Source organism: Dasypus novemcinctus, chromosome 12, assembly GCF_030445035.2.
Source record: "Dasypus novemcinctus isolate mDasNov1 chromosome 12, mDasNov1.1.hap2, whole genome shotgun sequence".
NCBI classification, from domain to species: Eukaryota; Metazoa; Chordata; class Mammalia; order Cingulata; family Dasypodidae; genus Dasypus; species Dasypus novemcinctus.
This window is the reverse complement of record NC_080684.1, coordinates 91,282,543-91,298,973: the sequence shown is the minus strand read 5'-3', so window position 1 is coordinate 91,298,973 and position 16,431 is coordinate 91,282,543. Positions and strand designations below refer to the sequence as shown.

The 16,431-nt window shown below is 36.7% G+C and overlaps 1 protein-coding gene across 13 annotated transcripts in view; it reads right to left on the bottom strand.

Moving 5' to 3' along the window:
* The window catches only part of RIC8B (RIC8 guanine nucleotide exchange factor B), a 116,776-nt gene that overhangs the window by 48,639 nt on the left and 51,706 nt on the right, over nt 1–16,431 (bottom strand). For all 13 annotated transcript variants that reach the window (XR_011650302.1, XR_011650303.1, XR_011650298.1 and 10 more), the window contains exon 4: nt 5,945–6,039. Coding sequence is in view for 5 of the 13 variants with exons in the window: in XM_004473297.4 (XP_004473354.1) it covers nt 5,945–6,039 (95 nt within the window). In the remaining 8 variants the exon portion in view is untranslated. The remainder of the gene's footprint in view (nt 1–5,944; nt 6,040–16,431) is intronic.

Below are 16,431 nucleotides of genomic sequence, written 5' to 3'. Positions count from 1 at the left end.
AGTTCTCTTGCTATTTCTACCCCTTCTGCAGTTACTTCCTCCACTGAAGTCTGAAACCTCTCAGTCATCCAAGTGCGTGAGAATCTACTTCTTCCAAACTCCTGTTAATGTTGATATTTTGACTACCTGCCATGTATCGTGCAAGTTTTTTTAATAGCCTCTAGAATGATGAATCCTCTCCAGAAGGTTTTCAATCTATTTTACCCAGATCCCTTAGAGGAATCACAATCTATGGCAGTTATAGCCTTACAAAATATACTTCTTAAATAATAAGACTTAAAAGTCTAAATGATTCCTTGACCCACTGACTGCATGGATGTTATGCTAGCTGGCATGAAATAAGATTCATCTCGTATATCTCAATCAGAGTTCTTGGGAAACCAGAGGCACTGTCGATAAGCAGTCATATTTTGAAAGGGATTTTTTCTTTCCTAAGCAGTAGTTCTCAACAGTGGGCTTAAAATATTCACTAAGCCATGTTGTAAACAGATGTGCTGTCATCCAGGCTTTGTTGTTCCATTTATAGAGCACAGGCAGAGTAGAGTTAGCATCATTCTTAAGGGACCTAGGATTTTCAGAATGGTAAATGAGCACTGGCTTCAACTTAAAAGTCACCTGCTGCATTAGCCCCTAACAGGAAAGTTAGCCTGTTCTTTGAAGCTTTGAGGCCAGGCACTGACAGCTCCATCTAGCTATGAAAGTCCTATAGATGGCATCTTCTTCCAGTATAAGGCTGCTTCTTCTATATAGGAAAGCTGGTGTTTAATATAGCCACCTTCATCAATGATTTTAGCTAGATCTGGATAACTTGCTACAGCTTCTACTTTGGCACTTGCTGCTTCACCTTGTATTTTTATGGTAGGTAGATGGCTTCTTCCCTTAAACCTCATGAAATAATCTCTGCAGCTTCAAATGTTTCTTCTGTAGCTTCCTCACCTCTTAGCCTTCATGGCCTTCCTCTAGATTAGACTTTGGTTTAAGGGAATGTTGTGGCTGGCCGAACTTCTATCTAGACCACTAAAACTTTCTCTATATCAGTAATATCCCTTTACTTTCTTACCATTCATAAGGTCACTAAGTAGGCACTTTCAATTTCCTTTAAGAACTTCTCCTTTGCATTTACAACTTGGCTAACTGTTTGGTGCAAGAGGCCTAGCTTTTGGCCTATCTCAGCTTTTGACATGCCTTCCTCACTAAGCTTAATCACTTCTAGCTTTTGATTTAAAATGAGAGACATGCCTCCTTTCACTAGGACACTCAGAAGCCACTGTAGGGTTATTAGTTGGCCTAATTTCAATATTTTTGTGTCTTAGGAAAGAATGAGGCCCAAGGAGAGGGAAAGAGATAGGGGTATGGCAGGTCAATAAAGTAGTGAGAACACACACATTTATAGACTTAAGTTCACTGTCTTATATGGGTGCAGTTCATGGTGCCCCAAAACAATTACAATAGTAACATCAAAGACCACTGATCCCAGATCACCATAACAGATTTAATAACAATGAAAAAGTTTGAAATATTGAGAGAATTACCAAAATGTGATACACAGACATGAAGTGAGCACATGCTGTTGGAAAAATGGCACTGATGGACTTGTCTGACAAAAGGTTGACATAAACCATCAATTTGAAAAAATTCAGTACCTGCCAAGCTCAATAAAGTGAAATGCAATACAATGAGGTATTCTTGTATATGGCTTCAGAAAACTTGGATTAACATAAAAGAATTTCCTATATGATCACATGGTAAACACAGAAATTAGTTCCTACACATAATATCAAGATTAAGAAACAACTTTTAAAAAAGATTTGGAACTAAATATTGGATCTAAAAGCCAACATGGTTATTGTAATTATAGTAATAGAAGTAGCAGCAGTAGCAGCAGCAGCAGCAGCAGCAGCAGCAGCAGTAATGTGGTAGCAGCAACAGTACCTGCCATTTGCTGAGTGCTTACTGAGCGACAGGCACGGACTGCTTTAAGAACGTCTTTAATCATCATCACAACCCTCTGAGTGTGATAATGCAAAATCACATACTATACATTAGGTTTACTCATCTAATTATTTTTCCTTAGAACAAATGTCTTTAAAAAAAAAAACAACTTAGAAATTAACTGCAAAAACTGGAATAAGATGTTACTTTGAAACATCCTGTCTTTTTGTTTTAACTTATACCTTAAACACACACAGAAATTGTTTCCAGAGGGTCACTAGAAACTAGAATTACAATTCTAGTAAGGTCCTAAAGTAGCCCTTTGAGGTTAGCTCAGTTTTCTCTTTATTTAAATGGATTAGTCTAGATTCATTACTGCTTCAAAATGATGCTTATCACTTTAATTCTGATTAAAGGGGCATGCAGGGCCATTCCAGATAAACTGTCTATCAGCAGCAACCTGCTTATCAATCTTCCAGGAAAGCCTTTGAGAAATAATCATAAATATTGTCTTGATTGTAAGATACACCTTCTTATTTACACTGACGCTAATAGGTATTTCATTAAAGCAAGGTAAAGAAAAAAGCAAATACCATCACAAAGGAAAATAAATATTAATACTTTTAAAAAAATTTGGTTAAAAAATCTCTATATAGCGTTGCTTGTTTTGACAAATACTGGGCATTATGCTAAAACATTAAATTCATTCTTCAGAGAAATCCTTGGCAATGGATTTGAGACATGTATAGGAACTCCTCTCAAAGCACTTTCTCCTCACATCCTTTTAACAATACTATTTAAGTCATGATCTGATTTCCAAAAAATTCAACTTACTCGTGGACTTAAAAACTAATTTTCCTTTTTAATGTTATTTAATTTTTTCTTTTTAAATATTTTTTATTTTCATTTATAAACTCATTGTCTCTTAGTTTTAGTGTTTATATTTCTAGTGTCTCTTGATTATGAAAAAAATTACAGTGGGTCAAAACGCTTAGTAAATCTTTTTAGAGGAAAATATTGAAGTTAATCTTATTTTTAAAAAAGCACAGTTTAAAGAAAACTAAAGCAATGCTGATTTGTAGCTGCAGAAAAAATTACAACTTTTAATTGTGAAGAAAATCTTTTGAGGACTTGCAGGGCAAAGACTACATAAAGATAACCTACGAACAAATTCAGTATAACATCAAATAAACTGCTGATCATAACTAAAATAATATGGAGTTGACTGAAAAATCACAAGTAAGGGCATATTTCACTTTATACTTCGGTTGGGTTTCTAGAAAGTTTTAGTTAAGCCATATTTTGGGAAATAGAATATTTTAAGTATGCAAAAGGTAATTTTTACTATTATGAGAATTTAATAGTATTTAGGATACTAAATTCCTTGGTAGAACAGAGTTAATGCCAAAATCATTTGTTTGTAGATTTGGATTTATTTTAATTTCTTATAAAGCTATTTGTATTCATTAAAAAATAAAGCACTGTGGGAAGCGGATGTGGCTCAACCAATTGGCCTCCTTGTGAAGGCAAGCTGGCCTGCACCAACGGAGAGCTGACAGCCTGCGCTTGTGGAGAGCTGGCAGCCTGTGCCTGCAGAAAACTGGTGCAGCAAGATGACACAACAAAGGGAAACAAGCAGTCACAGAAGAACGCGCAGTGAATGGACACAGAAAGCAGACAGCAAGCAAGTGGTGGGGGTGGGGAGGTAGATTAATAAATAAAATAAATCTTAAAAATAAATAAATAAAGCACCATGAGTAGTCTTATGGTGAAATTAGAAATCTTGTTACTACAAATCTAACACACAATAAAATGTAAATGAACTAAAAAAAATATATTAATTCTTACTCAGTTATTCTCAATGACACATTTTAACAGCATTCCATTAATAGCTCTAGCAGGTAAATCATGAAACTTGAACTATTTTTTTTATATATTAATGCTTTATACTGTACTCAATTCTTATACAGTTTTTTAAAAAATTATCAATGCATGAGATTATACTTTAATTTTTATTTTTAAATAATTTTTCTAACGTATAGGACAGTTGCCAAAATAATAAAATCTATGCAGAGATGGAGAATCCCAACATACCCCCTCCCAAATACCTAGATCCATCAACTTTCAACATTTTGCCATATATGCCATTTCGTTCGTTCCTTCCTTCCTCCCATTCATATATCTATCTTTAAACATTTGAGAGTTGGATGTATGCATCATGCCCCTTGAACACCTTAGTACTTCCTTGTACATTTTCTAAGAACAATGATATTCACTTATGTAACCTTAAGTGCAGTTATCATGTTCAGGAAATTTAACACTGATAGAAACCTGACAGCCTATATTCCAAGTTTTTCCATGTTTCAATAATGTTCTTTTGGGCATTTTCTCTTCCATTATTAGATCCAGTCCAGGATTGTGTATTGCAGTATTTAGTTACTGTATTGTCTCTTTAGGCTCTCTCTTTTTTTAATTGTGGAAACACACACACACACACATACACACACATACTCACATATCATCAACTTTCCCGTTTCAACTGCTCCCAAGCATACCACACAGCAGAATCAATCACATTCACAATGTGGTACTACTCTCATCACTGTCCATTACCAGAACTTTCTCACCACCCCAAAACCGAAACCCTGCACCCTTAAGCATTAACTCCCAATTCCCTCCTCTTCCAGTAACCTATAGTCTACTTTCTATTAATTTGTATATACTAGCTATTCATATAAGGGATTTATATATCTTTCCCTTTGTATCTGACTTATTTTACTCAACCTGATGGCTTCAAGGTTCAGTACATATCAGAATCTCATTCCTTTTTAGGGCTGAAAAATATTCCATTGGAAGTAAAAACTGCATTTTGTTTAGCCATTCATTTGCTGATGGACATTTGGGTTGCTTTACCTTCTGGCTATTGTGAATAATGCTGCTATGAACCTTATATACAAATACCCATCCAAGTCCCTGCTTTTAATTCTTTTGGGTATATACCTAGACGTTGGATTGCCGTGTCATTCATATGGTAATTATAAGTTTAATTTTTTTGAAGAACTGCCTAATTGTTTTTCAGAGTGGCTACACCATTTGACATTCTTACCACCAATGTACTAAGATTGCTATTTCTCTGCATCCTCACTGAACACTTATTATTTTCTACTTTTAAATAATAGTCCTAGTGTGTATGAGGTGGTAGCTCATTGTGGTTTTGAACTGCATTTCCCTAATAGCTAATGATATTGAGCAGCTTTTCACATGTTTAGTGTCCATTTGTATATACCTTTTTTCAGAATATACATTTCAGAGAAATGTTTATTCAATTCCTTTGCCCATTTTTTAATTGGACTGTTATCTTTTTTGTATTGAGTTGGATGAGTCTTTTATACATTCTGGATATTTAATCTTTATTAGATACATGGGTTCCAAATATTTTCTCCCATTCTGTTGGTTGTCACTAAGATATATTTTTTGGCAAATACTCCTACCATGAAATTAATGGTACTATGAGAAAAAATATAACAATTAACAGCAGGGCTCAAATTTCAGTTCTTCCACTTACAAGGGTTGTGTGATCTCTTAATAATCACTTTATCTTTCTAAGTGTCAGTTTCCTCATCATTTGAAAGGAAAAAATAGTAGTACCTCATATCTAACAGTAGAAACTATCTTATAAAGTTGCTGTAATGACTAGCACAGCACAATGCATAGTAAGTACTCAGTACCTGTATGCTATTATTATTCCTGTTCTGGATTTTACCTGTGAATGAACAAATGCCAAATTCTTTTCTCTCGTGCAAGCTCAATATAACAAAGACAAAGCAAGTAGAATGAAATACTCTGTTTTTCATCAGGGCATGGGAATGATTTCTGACCTACCAGTTACCTGATGATCTACTGTAATATTTTCATTTTCTTGTGCTTATAATAAGGATGTAAATTTAGATGCATGAAAACTATAAGAAATGATGATATCCTTTCCTGAAAAATCAAGGTAGAGTTTACCTACCTGTGCAGCTCTTCTGTTTTGTCTTCAGTTGGACCAACAATTAGTAAACAATGGCGAAGGACAGCTGCCATGACACGGAACTGATGAGAATCACTCTATGGCAGATAAAAAAGAGGAGAAGAAAAATTAGGGTGTTGAATGCCTTAATGAAGGTATCTGGTACATTACCTCTTTCCCGGGAGTCATCTTTCGGCCCACTTACCCCTCAAAAAAGTCATTCTGAAAATCATTTATGATGGAAGGCAGCATATTCTAGGAAGAATTCCATAGGCAATATTAAGTGAATAGTCACTGTCTCATATGAACAGCCACAGCCAGCTCCAGAAGTAGCTGGTTCCAGATATTGCTAATCTAGCTATTCTTTTAAGGCATTTCTGGCAAAGAGGCATTATTAACACCCAAGCATTACCCTCCCTTTTACCTCACCTTAAGATTCAACTCCAGTAGTAATTTTTTTCATTCCATAAAGTTCTTTAGTATACTATTCCAATTTACTAGCCATTATAAAAATTCAAGCAGAATTTTTACATAGCATCACTTATTTTAGGAGCTACTTATAGATCCTTAATAAGAATGTCCATTTCTTAACTTTTGAAGGCAATGAATTAAAATCTGCAATCTATTACACCAACTTCATTTTAATCCACTTTCTTAATCTCCTACTTCCCCTAAATCTTGCTTCTAGTTCCCCCAGAGCTATTAGCAAGGGTTAAAAACAAGTAGTCTGGGGAAGCAGACTTGGCCCAATGGATAGGGCGTCCGCCTACTACATGGGAGGTCCAGTTCAAACCCCAGGCCTCCTTGACCCATGTGGAGCTGGCCCATGCACAGCTGGCCCATGCACAGGGCTGATGCGTGCAAGGAGTGCCACGCCACGCAGGGGAGCCCCACGCGCAAGGAGTGCGCCCCGTAAGGAGAGCCGCCCAGCACGAAAGGAAGTGCAGCCTGCCCAGGAATAGAGCTGCACACACGGAGAGCTGACGCAGCAAGATGACACAACAAAAAGAAACACAGATTCCCGGTGCCGCTGATAAGGATAGAAGCGGTCACAGAAGAACACACAGAGAATGGACACAGAGAACAGACAACTGGGGGGGTGGGAGGGAAGGGGAGAGAAATAAAATAAATAAATAAATCTTAAACAAAACAAAACAAAACAAAACAAAACAAGTAGTCTGTGTTATTTCTCTCATTTTTCTCAAGTTTATGCATTGGTAGTAGTATTCAAGAGACACAGGGAGTCAAGATGGAAGAAGGTAAAAAGTAGGAAACAAGTTAAGCACCAAATAATCAACCCAATGAGAAAATATGTAGCAAATTATAAAATTTAGCTTACCACCTCATTTTTAGTGGTATCTTGGGACACTACAACTATTTCTTTAATCATCTGCATCAAGTTCATATCTTTTTTTCCCAAAATTTTAATAATTATGAAATTAGAGAGAATTACAGAGATTTTGGATATGCTATAGTTCAGGAAAGCTCCAATTACTTCAAAAACTATTTTAAAAACTGTCAAAAATTCTTAGCACAGAATTGATTTCAAGCCCATGTAAAGTGAAATATATTTATATATTATACATATATCCTATATTCACATATATAACTCACATAGCCTTCTAGGAAGATGTCTCTTATAAAACCTAACAAACAATACCGTACTTTCATTATTCACAATGCAGATTATAATATTTTAAACATAATACCACCTATGTGTAGAGTGGAAGAGATAAAGGCCTTAGTGTCATATGGAAAAAGCAATCATTGCACTTGGGATTCGGGAGTCCAGGATATGACTTCTCTGAATCTCAGTTTTCCAGTGGAATGCCAGAGTCACCAAGATTGTCAGGACTTCAATGAGTGCTGTCCCATTTGCCATCTGTCCCCAAGTGCCTGAATAAGAATTCTCTCTTACGTAAACATACTTTTACTTACCCCAAACATATCGAAACCCAAATAAAACTCATATATTACTTCACTCTTGACAAAACATTTTCTCTTGGTTTTGAAAATTAACTGGGGAATGCACTTCCTTTTAAACTAGATTTTCATTTATTCACAATCTTTCTCTCTCATGCTGATGTTGACAAACCTCTTGCAAAAGGATCCACTTTGGACTTTCCATTATTTGTAACTGCAAACCAAAATCCCATTTCTTTCTGTCCCATTTCTTCCTGCTCCAGTTTTTACAACACCAATTCTGAAGTTGTGCCCACCATGCCCTCTCTTATCCCAAATCCACTGAATTCTCTCCGTTTCTTTACTCAAAACCACCACTGAAATCTCTGGACTGTTTTGCCTTTGCTCTATGCATTACTGATTCCTTTTCATCCTCTGGTCCCAACTAAAATAACGTCTCAGAACAGTCCCTTCTTTGACCATCTTATCTAAGATTCCTTCCTCCATCATTCTCTATCAGTATATCATGTTAGTTTTTTTCATGAAATCATAATTTGTAATTTCACATTTGTTTATTTACTTGCTTATATTCTGTTCCTCCACTAATCTATCAACTTCATGAGGACAGATAGGCCATGGGCTTAATAAGGGTTCAATACTTTTTTTTTTAAGGCAAGGGAGTAAAACCTTTATTAAGAAACAAGAAAAAGAAGAAGTACACACCCCAGACATGAGTATGGGTGTGCTACAGGGTGAGATGTGCTCAATAATTTTTAATGCAAATATTAACATACTATACAAAAACAGAAAAGTACCCAAATAATACATGTACAGTCAGATAAATTTCCACAAAATGAGCGCACCCATGTAAGTAATACCCAAATCATGTAATGTCAAAACTAAGAACCCCAGAAATACCATCATGTCCCTTTCAAGTGCCAATCTTCTGCTCAAGGATAATTCAAACTTCTGACACCACAGGTATGTGATTTTTGTCATCGAACTTTGTATAAATGGAACTATATAGACCCTTTTCTATCTGCTTATGAGATTCATCCACGTTATTGTGTATAGTTGCAGTTTGTTCATACTCACTGCTGTAGAGCACTGTTATCTGAAGTGTAGTTTGTGGACTATTGCTGATTTGCACCATTTGTTACTGATTCACAATGCCATGAATATAGGAAAGTGTGCATGACTATTTAGAAACTTTCTAAGAAACCTGAAAAATTATATTAACAAGAACTGCATTATGCAAGAGTTTCAGTCTGACAGCTTAGGAAAAAAAATCTGGTCCTTCACTACAGATAGGTTAAGAAAGCACATCTATACAGTGTTCCATTGTATGAAAAATACCACAATTTATTTATCTATCCTACTCTTGACTGACAGTTGGATTAGTTCCAGTTCTGGGCTATTTTGAAGATTGCTGCTATAAACATAGTTTTTATAGTCATTTGGTATCTCCTGGGTATATACCCAGGAGAGGAAATGCTGGGTTATAGGGGACATTTGTCAAACATTAGAAGGCACTGCAAAACAGTGTTTCAAAGTGTTTACAGCAATTTATACTACTACCAGTTGCTCAACAGCTGTATCAACGTTTGGTATTAGTCAATCTTTTTAATTTTAATCATCCTCGCAGGTATGTAGTAGCCTCCCTGTGATTTTAACATGCATTTTTCTGATGACACATAAATTTGATCACCTTTTCAGATGTTTATTGGCCATTTGGATATCTCTTTTGTGAAGTGAAGTACATGTTCAAGCTTTCTGCCCATTTTTTCCTAGTAAGTTGATTGAATAAAAAAAAAAAGATTTGTAGAACTTTTAAGAACTCTTTATTGCATTTTTGTTGCTTTGTTGGCCTGCATTTTTACTTTTTTTTTTTTTGGTGAACTCATTTTAATGAAGATATACTTGTTATTTTTTCCCCTTTATGATTTGATCTTTTTTTGGTCTATTTTTTAAATCTTTGCCTATTTAAGAAATGTTTGACTTAATATAAAGTCATGAAAATAACCTATTTTCTTTTAAAAGCTTTCATATATAAGGTCTCTTACTCACCTCAAATTAATCTTTTATGTATGGTATGAGGCAGGGATTCAAATTCTCTTTCCCCATATGGTCATCTAACTGATCCAGCACCATTTATTAAAAAGCCCAACCTTTCCCCCCTGTACTTTAATGTTACCTGTATCATTACGTACAACAATCAGTTGACTGTATATGTGTAGGTCATTTCTAGACTTTTAATTCTATTCCATTGGTCTATGTCTCAATAAACATTTTTGTATGAGTGTTTATTATTTAAAAATGGAAGATGGCAGACTAGAAACACATGGGACTCTCTTCTCCTCCAGAAAAAAGTTAAGAGGACAGGCTGAAAACAGCCTAAAAAAAGATCTTCTAGGGCTTATGGTACCAGGTGAAGGCTGGACACCATCCAGAGGAAAGAAGGACAAAGGAGAGAAATCTTGACGTAGAACTGTGAGTTGAAACCCGAGGCTGCTGCTAGCACCCTCCCCCACACTAAAGACATTTTAGAATTCTTGGGCTTCTGGGCATGTGACTACAAAGGGGGCTCCAGGGTTCTACTACCCCGGGAAAGGGGAGAAAGAGGGACATAGCCTAAGGCTGACTCAGCTTCTGACCCACATATTTGGTCTGCTGTGTCCCACAAGGCCTTCCAAACCAGATGGGACCACACACTGGTTTGCTCCAGGAGCTGGGGAAGGACTGGAGAAATCCGACACTCTCAACCTCCCTCTATTCTAGCTGGGACTAATTGTTAAGGATGCTCTAGGAAAAGGAAGACGGACGGACACAGTGTAAGACTGACTCAGCTTTTGAGTCAAAATTTAGTCTGCTGTGTCCCAAGAGCCCTTCCAGGCCAGGTGAGGCTGTGCCATTGTTAGATTTGGAGGCTGCAAGGGCCTAAAGACATACAACCCTCCCAAACTCCTTCTCTACTAACAGGGACTGATTGTTGAGGACTCAGATGAGAAGGGAAACATTTGCAATCTGGGAAGAGAGAGGGAGCTGCCAGAGAAGGCTGGAGAACTGTCTCAGAGAAAGTTTGAATTAGAAGGCTCATAGCCTCCACCCAGGAAGCTCTATCAAATTGATTCTGTCTGTATTGCAACAAATACACTCTGACCAGGTACTGAACTGAGAGCTACCAAAGAGCACCATCTGCTGGCAGACCAAGGAAGTACATGCAAGAATATTAAAAATAAGTAGGAGAGGTATTTTTCCAGCCTCTAGAGCCTCCTTCCCTAAAGCCTTAGGGTGACTCTACAACCAATTCCTGGGTCCAGTGCCCAGCAGGGCAATCCTAACAATCTGGGTAGAGCCAAGAATCAAAAAGCAGTGGTAACACACAGCATCCTGACACTAAATCCCTACAAAAGAGAAAGAAATTGAGCATGTGAGTAAACTACATCCTAATCAGATGCCTAGATATCAGCAAAAAATTACGAGCCATACTAAGAAAATAGAAGACATGGCCCAAGAAAAGCCCCAGAAGAGATGCAGGATATGAGAGACCTAATCAGTGAGATGCGTACAAATTTCCAAAATCAAATCGATGAGTTGAAAGACAATATGGTCAAAGAGGTAAATGATATCAAGAAAACATTGAGCGAGCAAGAAGAAGAACTTGAAATCCTGTACAGAAAAGCAACAGAGCTCATGGGTATGAAAGACACAATAAGTGAGATGAAAAACACATTTGAGGCATACAACAGAAGACTTGAAATGACAGAAGAAAGACTAAGTGATACCAAAGACAGAACAGCTAAAATTGAAAAGAGAAAAGAACAGAGAGAGAAAAGAATGGGAAAAAAATTGAGCAGGGGCTCAGAGAGTTGAATGACAACACAAAACACAACAACATATGTGTCATGGGAGTTCCAGAAGGAGAAGAGAAGGGAAAGGAGGCAGAAAGAGTATTTGAGGAAGTCATGGCTGAAAATTTCTCAACTCTCACAAAAGTAATTAACTTACATGTCCAAGAAGCACAGCGTACCCCAATCAGAATAAATCCGAACAGTCCTACTCCAAGACACATATTACGCAAGGTTTCAAATGTCAAAGATAAAGAGAAAATTCTCAGCACAGCAAGGAAGAAGCAAGTCATCACATACAAGCGACATCCACAAAGACTGAGCGCAGATTTCTCTTCAAAAACCATGGAGGTGAGAAGACAGTGGTATGATACAATTAGGATACTGAAAGAGAAAAACTGCCAGCCAAGAATTCCTTATCCAGCAAAACTGTCCTTCAAAAATAAAGGTGAGTATAAAATATTCACAAACAAACAGAAACTAAGAGAGTTTGCAGAAAAGAATCCACCTTTGCAGGAAATATTAAAGGAAGCCTTAGAACATGAAAGAAAAAGGAGAGAGAGGCCTGGAGGAGAGTATAGAAGAAAGAATAGAGAATGGATAACCAAAAGAGTAAAAAGACAGACAAAAATATGATACAACATAAGAAAACCAGAGGATAAAATGGTGGAAGTAGATAGTGCATTTACAGTAATATCACTGAATGTGAACGGATTAAACTCTCCAGTCAAAATATACAGGCTGACAGAATGGATAAAAACATATGAGCCATTCATATGCTGCTTACAGAAACTCACCTCAGACCCAGGAAGACAAACCCACTGAAAGTGAAAGGTTGGAAAAAGATACTCCACAAAAATAGTAACCAGAAAAGAGCAGGAGTAGCTATACTAATATCAGACAAAAATGCAAAAAACTTATAAGAGATACAGAAGACCATTATATAGTAATAAAAGGGACAATCCACCATGAAGATGTAACAGTCATAAATATTTATGCACCTAACCAAGGTGTCACAAAATAGATGAGACAAACTCAGAGAAAACTGAAGGGAGAAAATAGATATCTCTACAATAATCACTGGAGATTTCAAAATCCCACTCACATTATTAGATAGAACAACTAGATAGAAAATCAACAAGGAAACAGAGAACTTGAACAATATGAAAAACGAGTTACACCTAACACATATACAGAACGCTGCATCCAGATTAGTGGGTTACACATTCTTCTCAAGGGCCCATGGATCTTTTAATAGACCACATATTAGGGCACAATGCAGCTCTCAATAAATACAAAAAGATTTAAATTATACAAAGCACCTTCTCAGATAATAATGGACTGGAAATCAATAATAGACAGGAAAAGAGTAAATTCTCAAATGTGTGGAGGCTGAATAATATACCCCTAAATAATCAGTGGGTTAAAGAAGAAACTGCAAGTGAAATCAGTAAATATATTGAGACAAATGAAAATGAGAACACAGTGTATCAAAACTTATGGGATACAGTGAAGGCAGTCTTGAGGGGGAAATTCATAGCCCTAAATGCCAATATTAAAAAAAAGAAGAGTGAAACTCAAAGATTTAACTGAACAACTAGAGAAACAAGAAAAAGAATAGCAAACCAATCCTAAAGCAAGCAGAAGGAAAGAAATAAAGATGAAAGATCAATAAAATTGACAAACCCCTAGATAGACTAACAAAGATAAAAAAAGAGAAGACGCAAATAAATACAATCAGAAATGAAAAGGGGGTGAGTTACAATTGACCCCACAGAAATGAAAAGAATCATAAGAGGTATTAAGAGAAACTGCCAACAAACTAGACAACCTAGATGAAATGGGCCAATTCATAGAAATGCACAACCAACCTACACTGATGTGACAAGAAATACAAGAACTTAACAAACCAATCACATTTAGGGAGACTAAATCCATCATTGAAATTCTCCCAGCAAAGAAAAGTCCAGGAACAAATGGCTTCATAGGTGAATTCTACCAAGTATTTCTAAGAGAATCAACACCAACCGTGTTTAAACTCTTCCAAAAAACTGAAGAGGAGGGAAAATTACCCAACACATTTTATGACGCCAACTTTACCCTAACACCAAAGCCAGATGAAGATACTACAAGAAAAGAAAATTACAGACCAATCTCTCTGTATGAACAGAGATGCAAAAATTCTCAATAAAATACTTGCAAATAGAATCCAGTAGCATATCAAAAGACTGAGACATCACAACCAAGTGGGATTTATTCCTGGTATGCAAGGCTGGTTCAACATAAGAAAATCAATCAACATAATATATCACATTAACAAATTGAAGGGGAAAAATCACACGATAATCTCAATCAACACAGAAAAGGCATTTGACAAAATCCAGCATCCTTTTTTGATAAAAACACTTCAAAATATAGGCATAGAGGAAAATTCCTCAATATGATAACAGGTATATATGAAAAACCCAGAGCCAACATCATACTCAATGGGGAAAGTTTGAAAGCTTTCCCGTTAAGATAAGGAACAAGACAAGGATGCCCACTATCACTATTGTTATTCAGTAATGTACTAGAAGGTCTAGCTAGGGCAATTAGACAAGAAAAAAAAATTTTTTTTTTTAAAGATTTATTTATTTATTTAATTTCCCCCCCTCCCCTGGTTGTCTGTTCTTGGTGTCTATTTGCTGCGTCTTGTTTCTTTGTCCGCTTCTGTTGTCGTCAGCGGCACGGGAAGTGTGGGCGGCGCCATTCCTGGGCAGGCTGCTCTTTCTTTTCACGCTGGGCGGCTTTCCTCACGGGCGCACTCCTTGCGCGTGGGGCTCCCCCACGCGGGGACACCCTTGCGTGGCACGGCACTCCTTGCGCGCATCAGCGCTGCACATGGCCAGCTCCACATGGGTCAAGGAGGCCCGGGGTTTGAACTGCGGACCTCCCATATGGTAGGCAGACGCCCTAACCACTGGGCCAAAGTCCGTTTTCCCTGAGAAAAAAAAATTTTTTAAGGCACCCAGATAGGAGAAGAGGAAGTAAAACCCTCACTGTTTGCAGATGACATGATCTTGTACTTAGAAAAACCTGAAGTAACCACAACAAAGCTATATGAGCTAATAAATGAGTTCAGCAAAGTGGCAGGTTACAAGATTAACAAGCAAAAATCAGTAATGTTTTTGTACACAAGTATAGAACAATCTGAGGAGGAAATCAGGGGGAAAGTTCCATTTTCAATAGCAACAAAAAGACTCAACTACCTAGGAATTAATTTAACCGAAGAAGTGTACCCAAAAAGCCAAAAGCATTCTAAAAAAGAAGAAAACGTGGGAGGAATTTCACTGCCTGATCTTGAAACATATTACGGAAGCTACAGTGGTCAAAACAGCATGGTACTGGCATAAAGACAGACACGTTGATCAGTGGAATGAAACTGAGAACCCAGAAATAAACCCTCAAGTATACAGTGAACTGGTTTTTGACAAACCTACCAAGTCCATGTTAATGGGACAAAACAATCTCTTCAACAAATGGTACTGGAAAACTGGATATCCATAACCAAAAGAATGAAAGAGGACCCCTATCTCACTCCCCATACAAGAATCAACTCAAAGTGGATCAAAGACCTAAATACAAAAACCAGGACCATAAAGCTACTAGAAAAAAATGTAGGGAAACATCTTCAAGACCTTGTAGTAGGTGGTGGTTTTTTGGACCTTACACCCAAAGCACGCTCAACAAAAGAAAAAAAGATAAGTGGGACCTCCTTGAAATTAAATACTGTTGTACCTCACAGGACTTTGTCAAAAAGTGGAAAGACAGCTGACTCAATGGGAGAAAATATTTGGAAATCACATGACTGATAAGGGTTTAATATCCAGGTTATATAAAGAGATGTTACAACTCAACAATAAAAAGACAGACAACTCAATTGAAAAATGGGCCAAGGACTTGAATAGATATTTTTTCAAAGAAGAAATACAAATGGCAAAAAAGCACATGAAGAAATGTTTTCCGTTGCTAATGATTACGGAAATGCAAATCCAAACTACAATGAGATATCATTTCACACCTATTAGAATGGCCACTATTAAAAAGACATTGAGGATGTGGAAAGATAGGAACATCTATTCACTGTTGGTGGAAATGCAGAATGGGACAGCCTCTGTGAAGGACTGTTTGGCTGTTCCTAAAGAAGTTGAATATAGACTTGCCACATGTCCCTGCAATACCACTACTGGGTATATACCCAGAAGAAATGAGAGCATACACATGAACAGACATCTGCACACCGATGTTCACAGCAGCATTATTCACAACTGTCGAAAGTTAGAAACAACCCACATGTCCATCAACAGATGAGTGGATAAACAAAGTGTGGTGTATTTACATGATGGAATATTATGCAGCTGTGAGAGGAAATGAAGTTGTAAAGCATATGACAACATGAATGAAACTGGAGGACATTATGTTGAGTGAAGGAAGCCAGACACAAAAGGACAAATATTGTATCACTGCATTACTATGAACCAAATATTCGTGCAACATATTATATGATTAAAAAAAATTATAAGTATCCAGTACATTTAACTGAAAAATGTGTTTTTCTTCAGCCATTCTTAGTTTTTAATTTTTAATATTTTCCATTATTAAATGTACAAAATAAAGTAAAAAAAAAGCCTTGAAAAGGTAAGAACTTGCCACATACCAGGAAGTCATTAAATGTTGAAAAAAATGATTCAGTAGCAAACA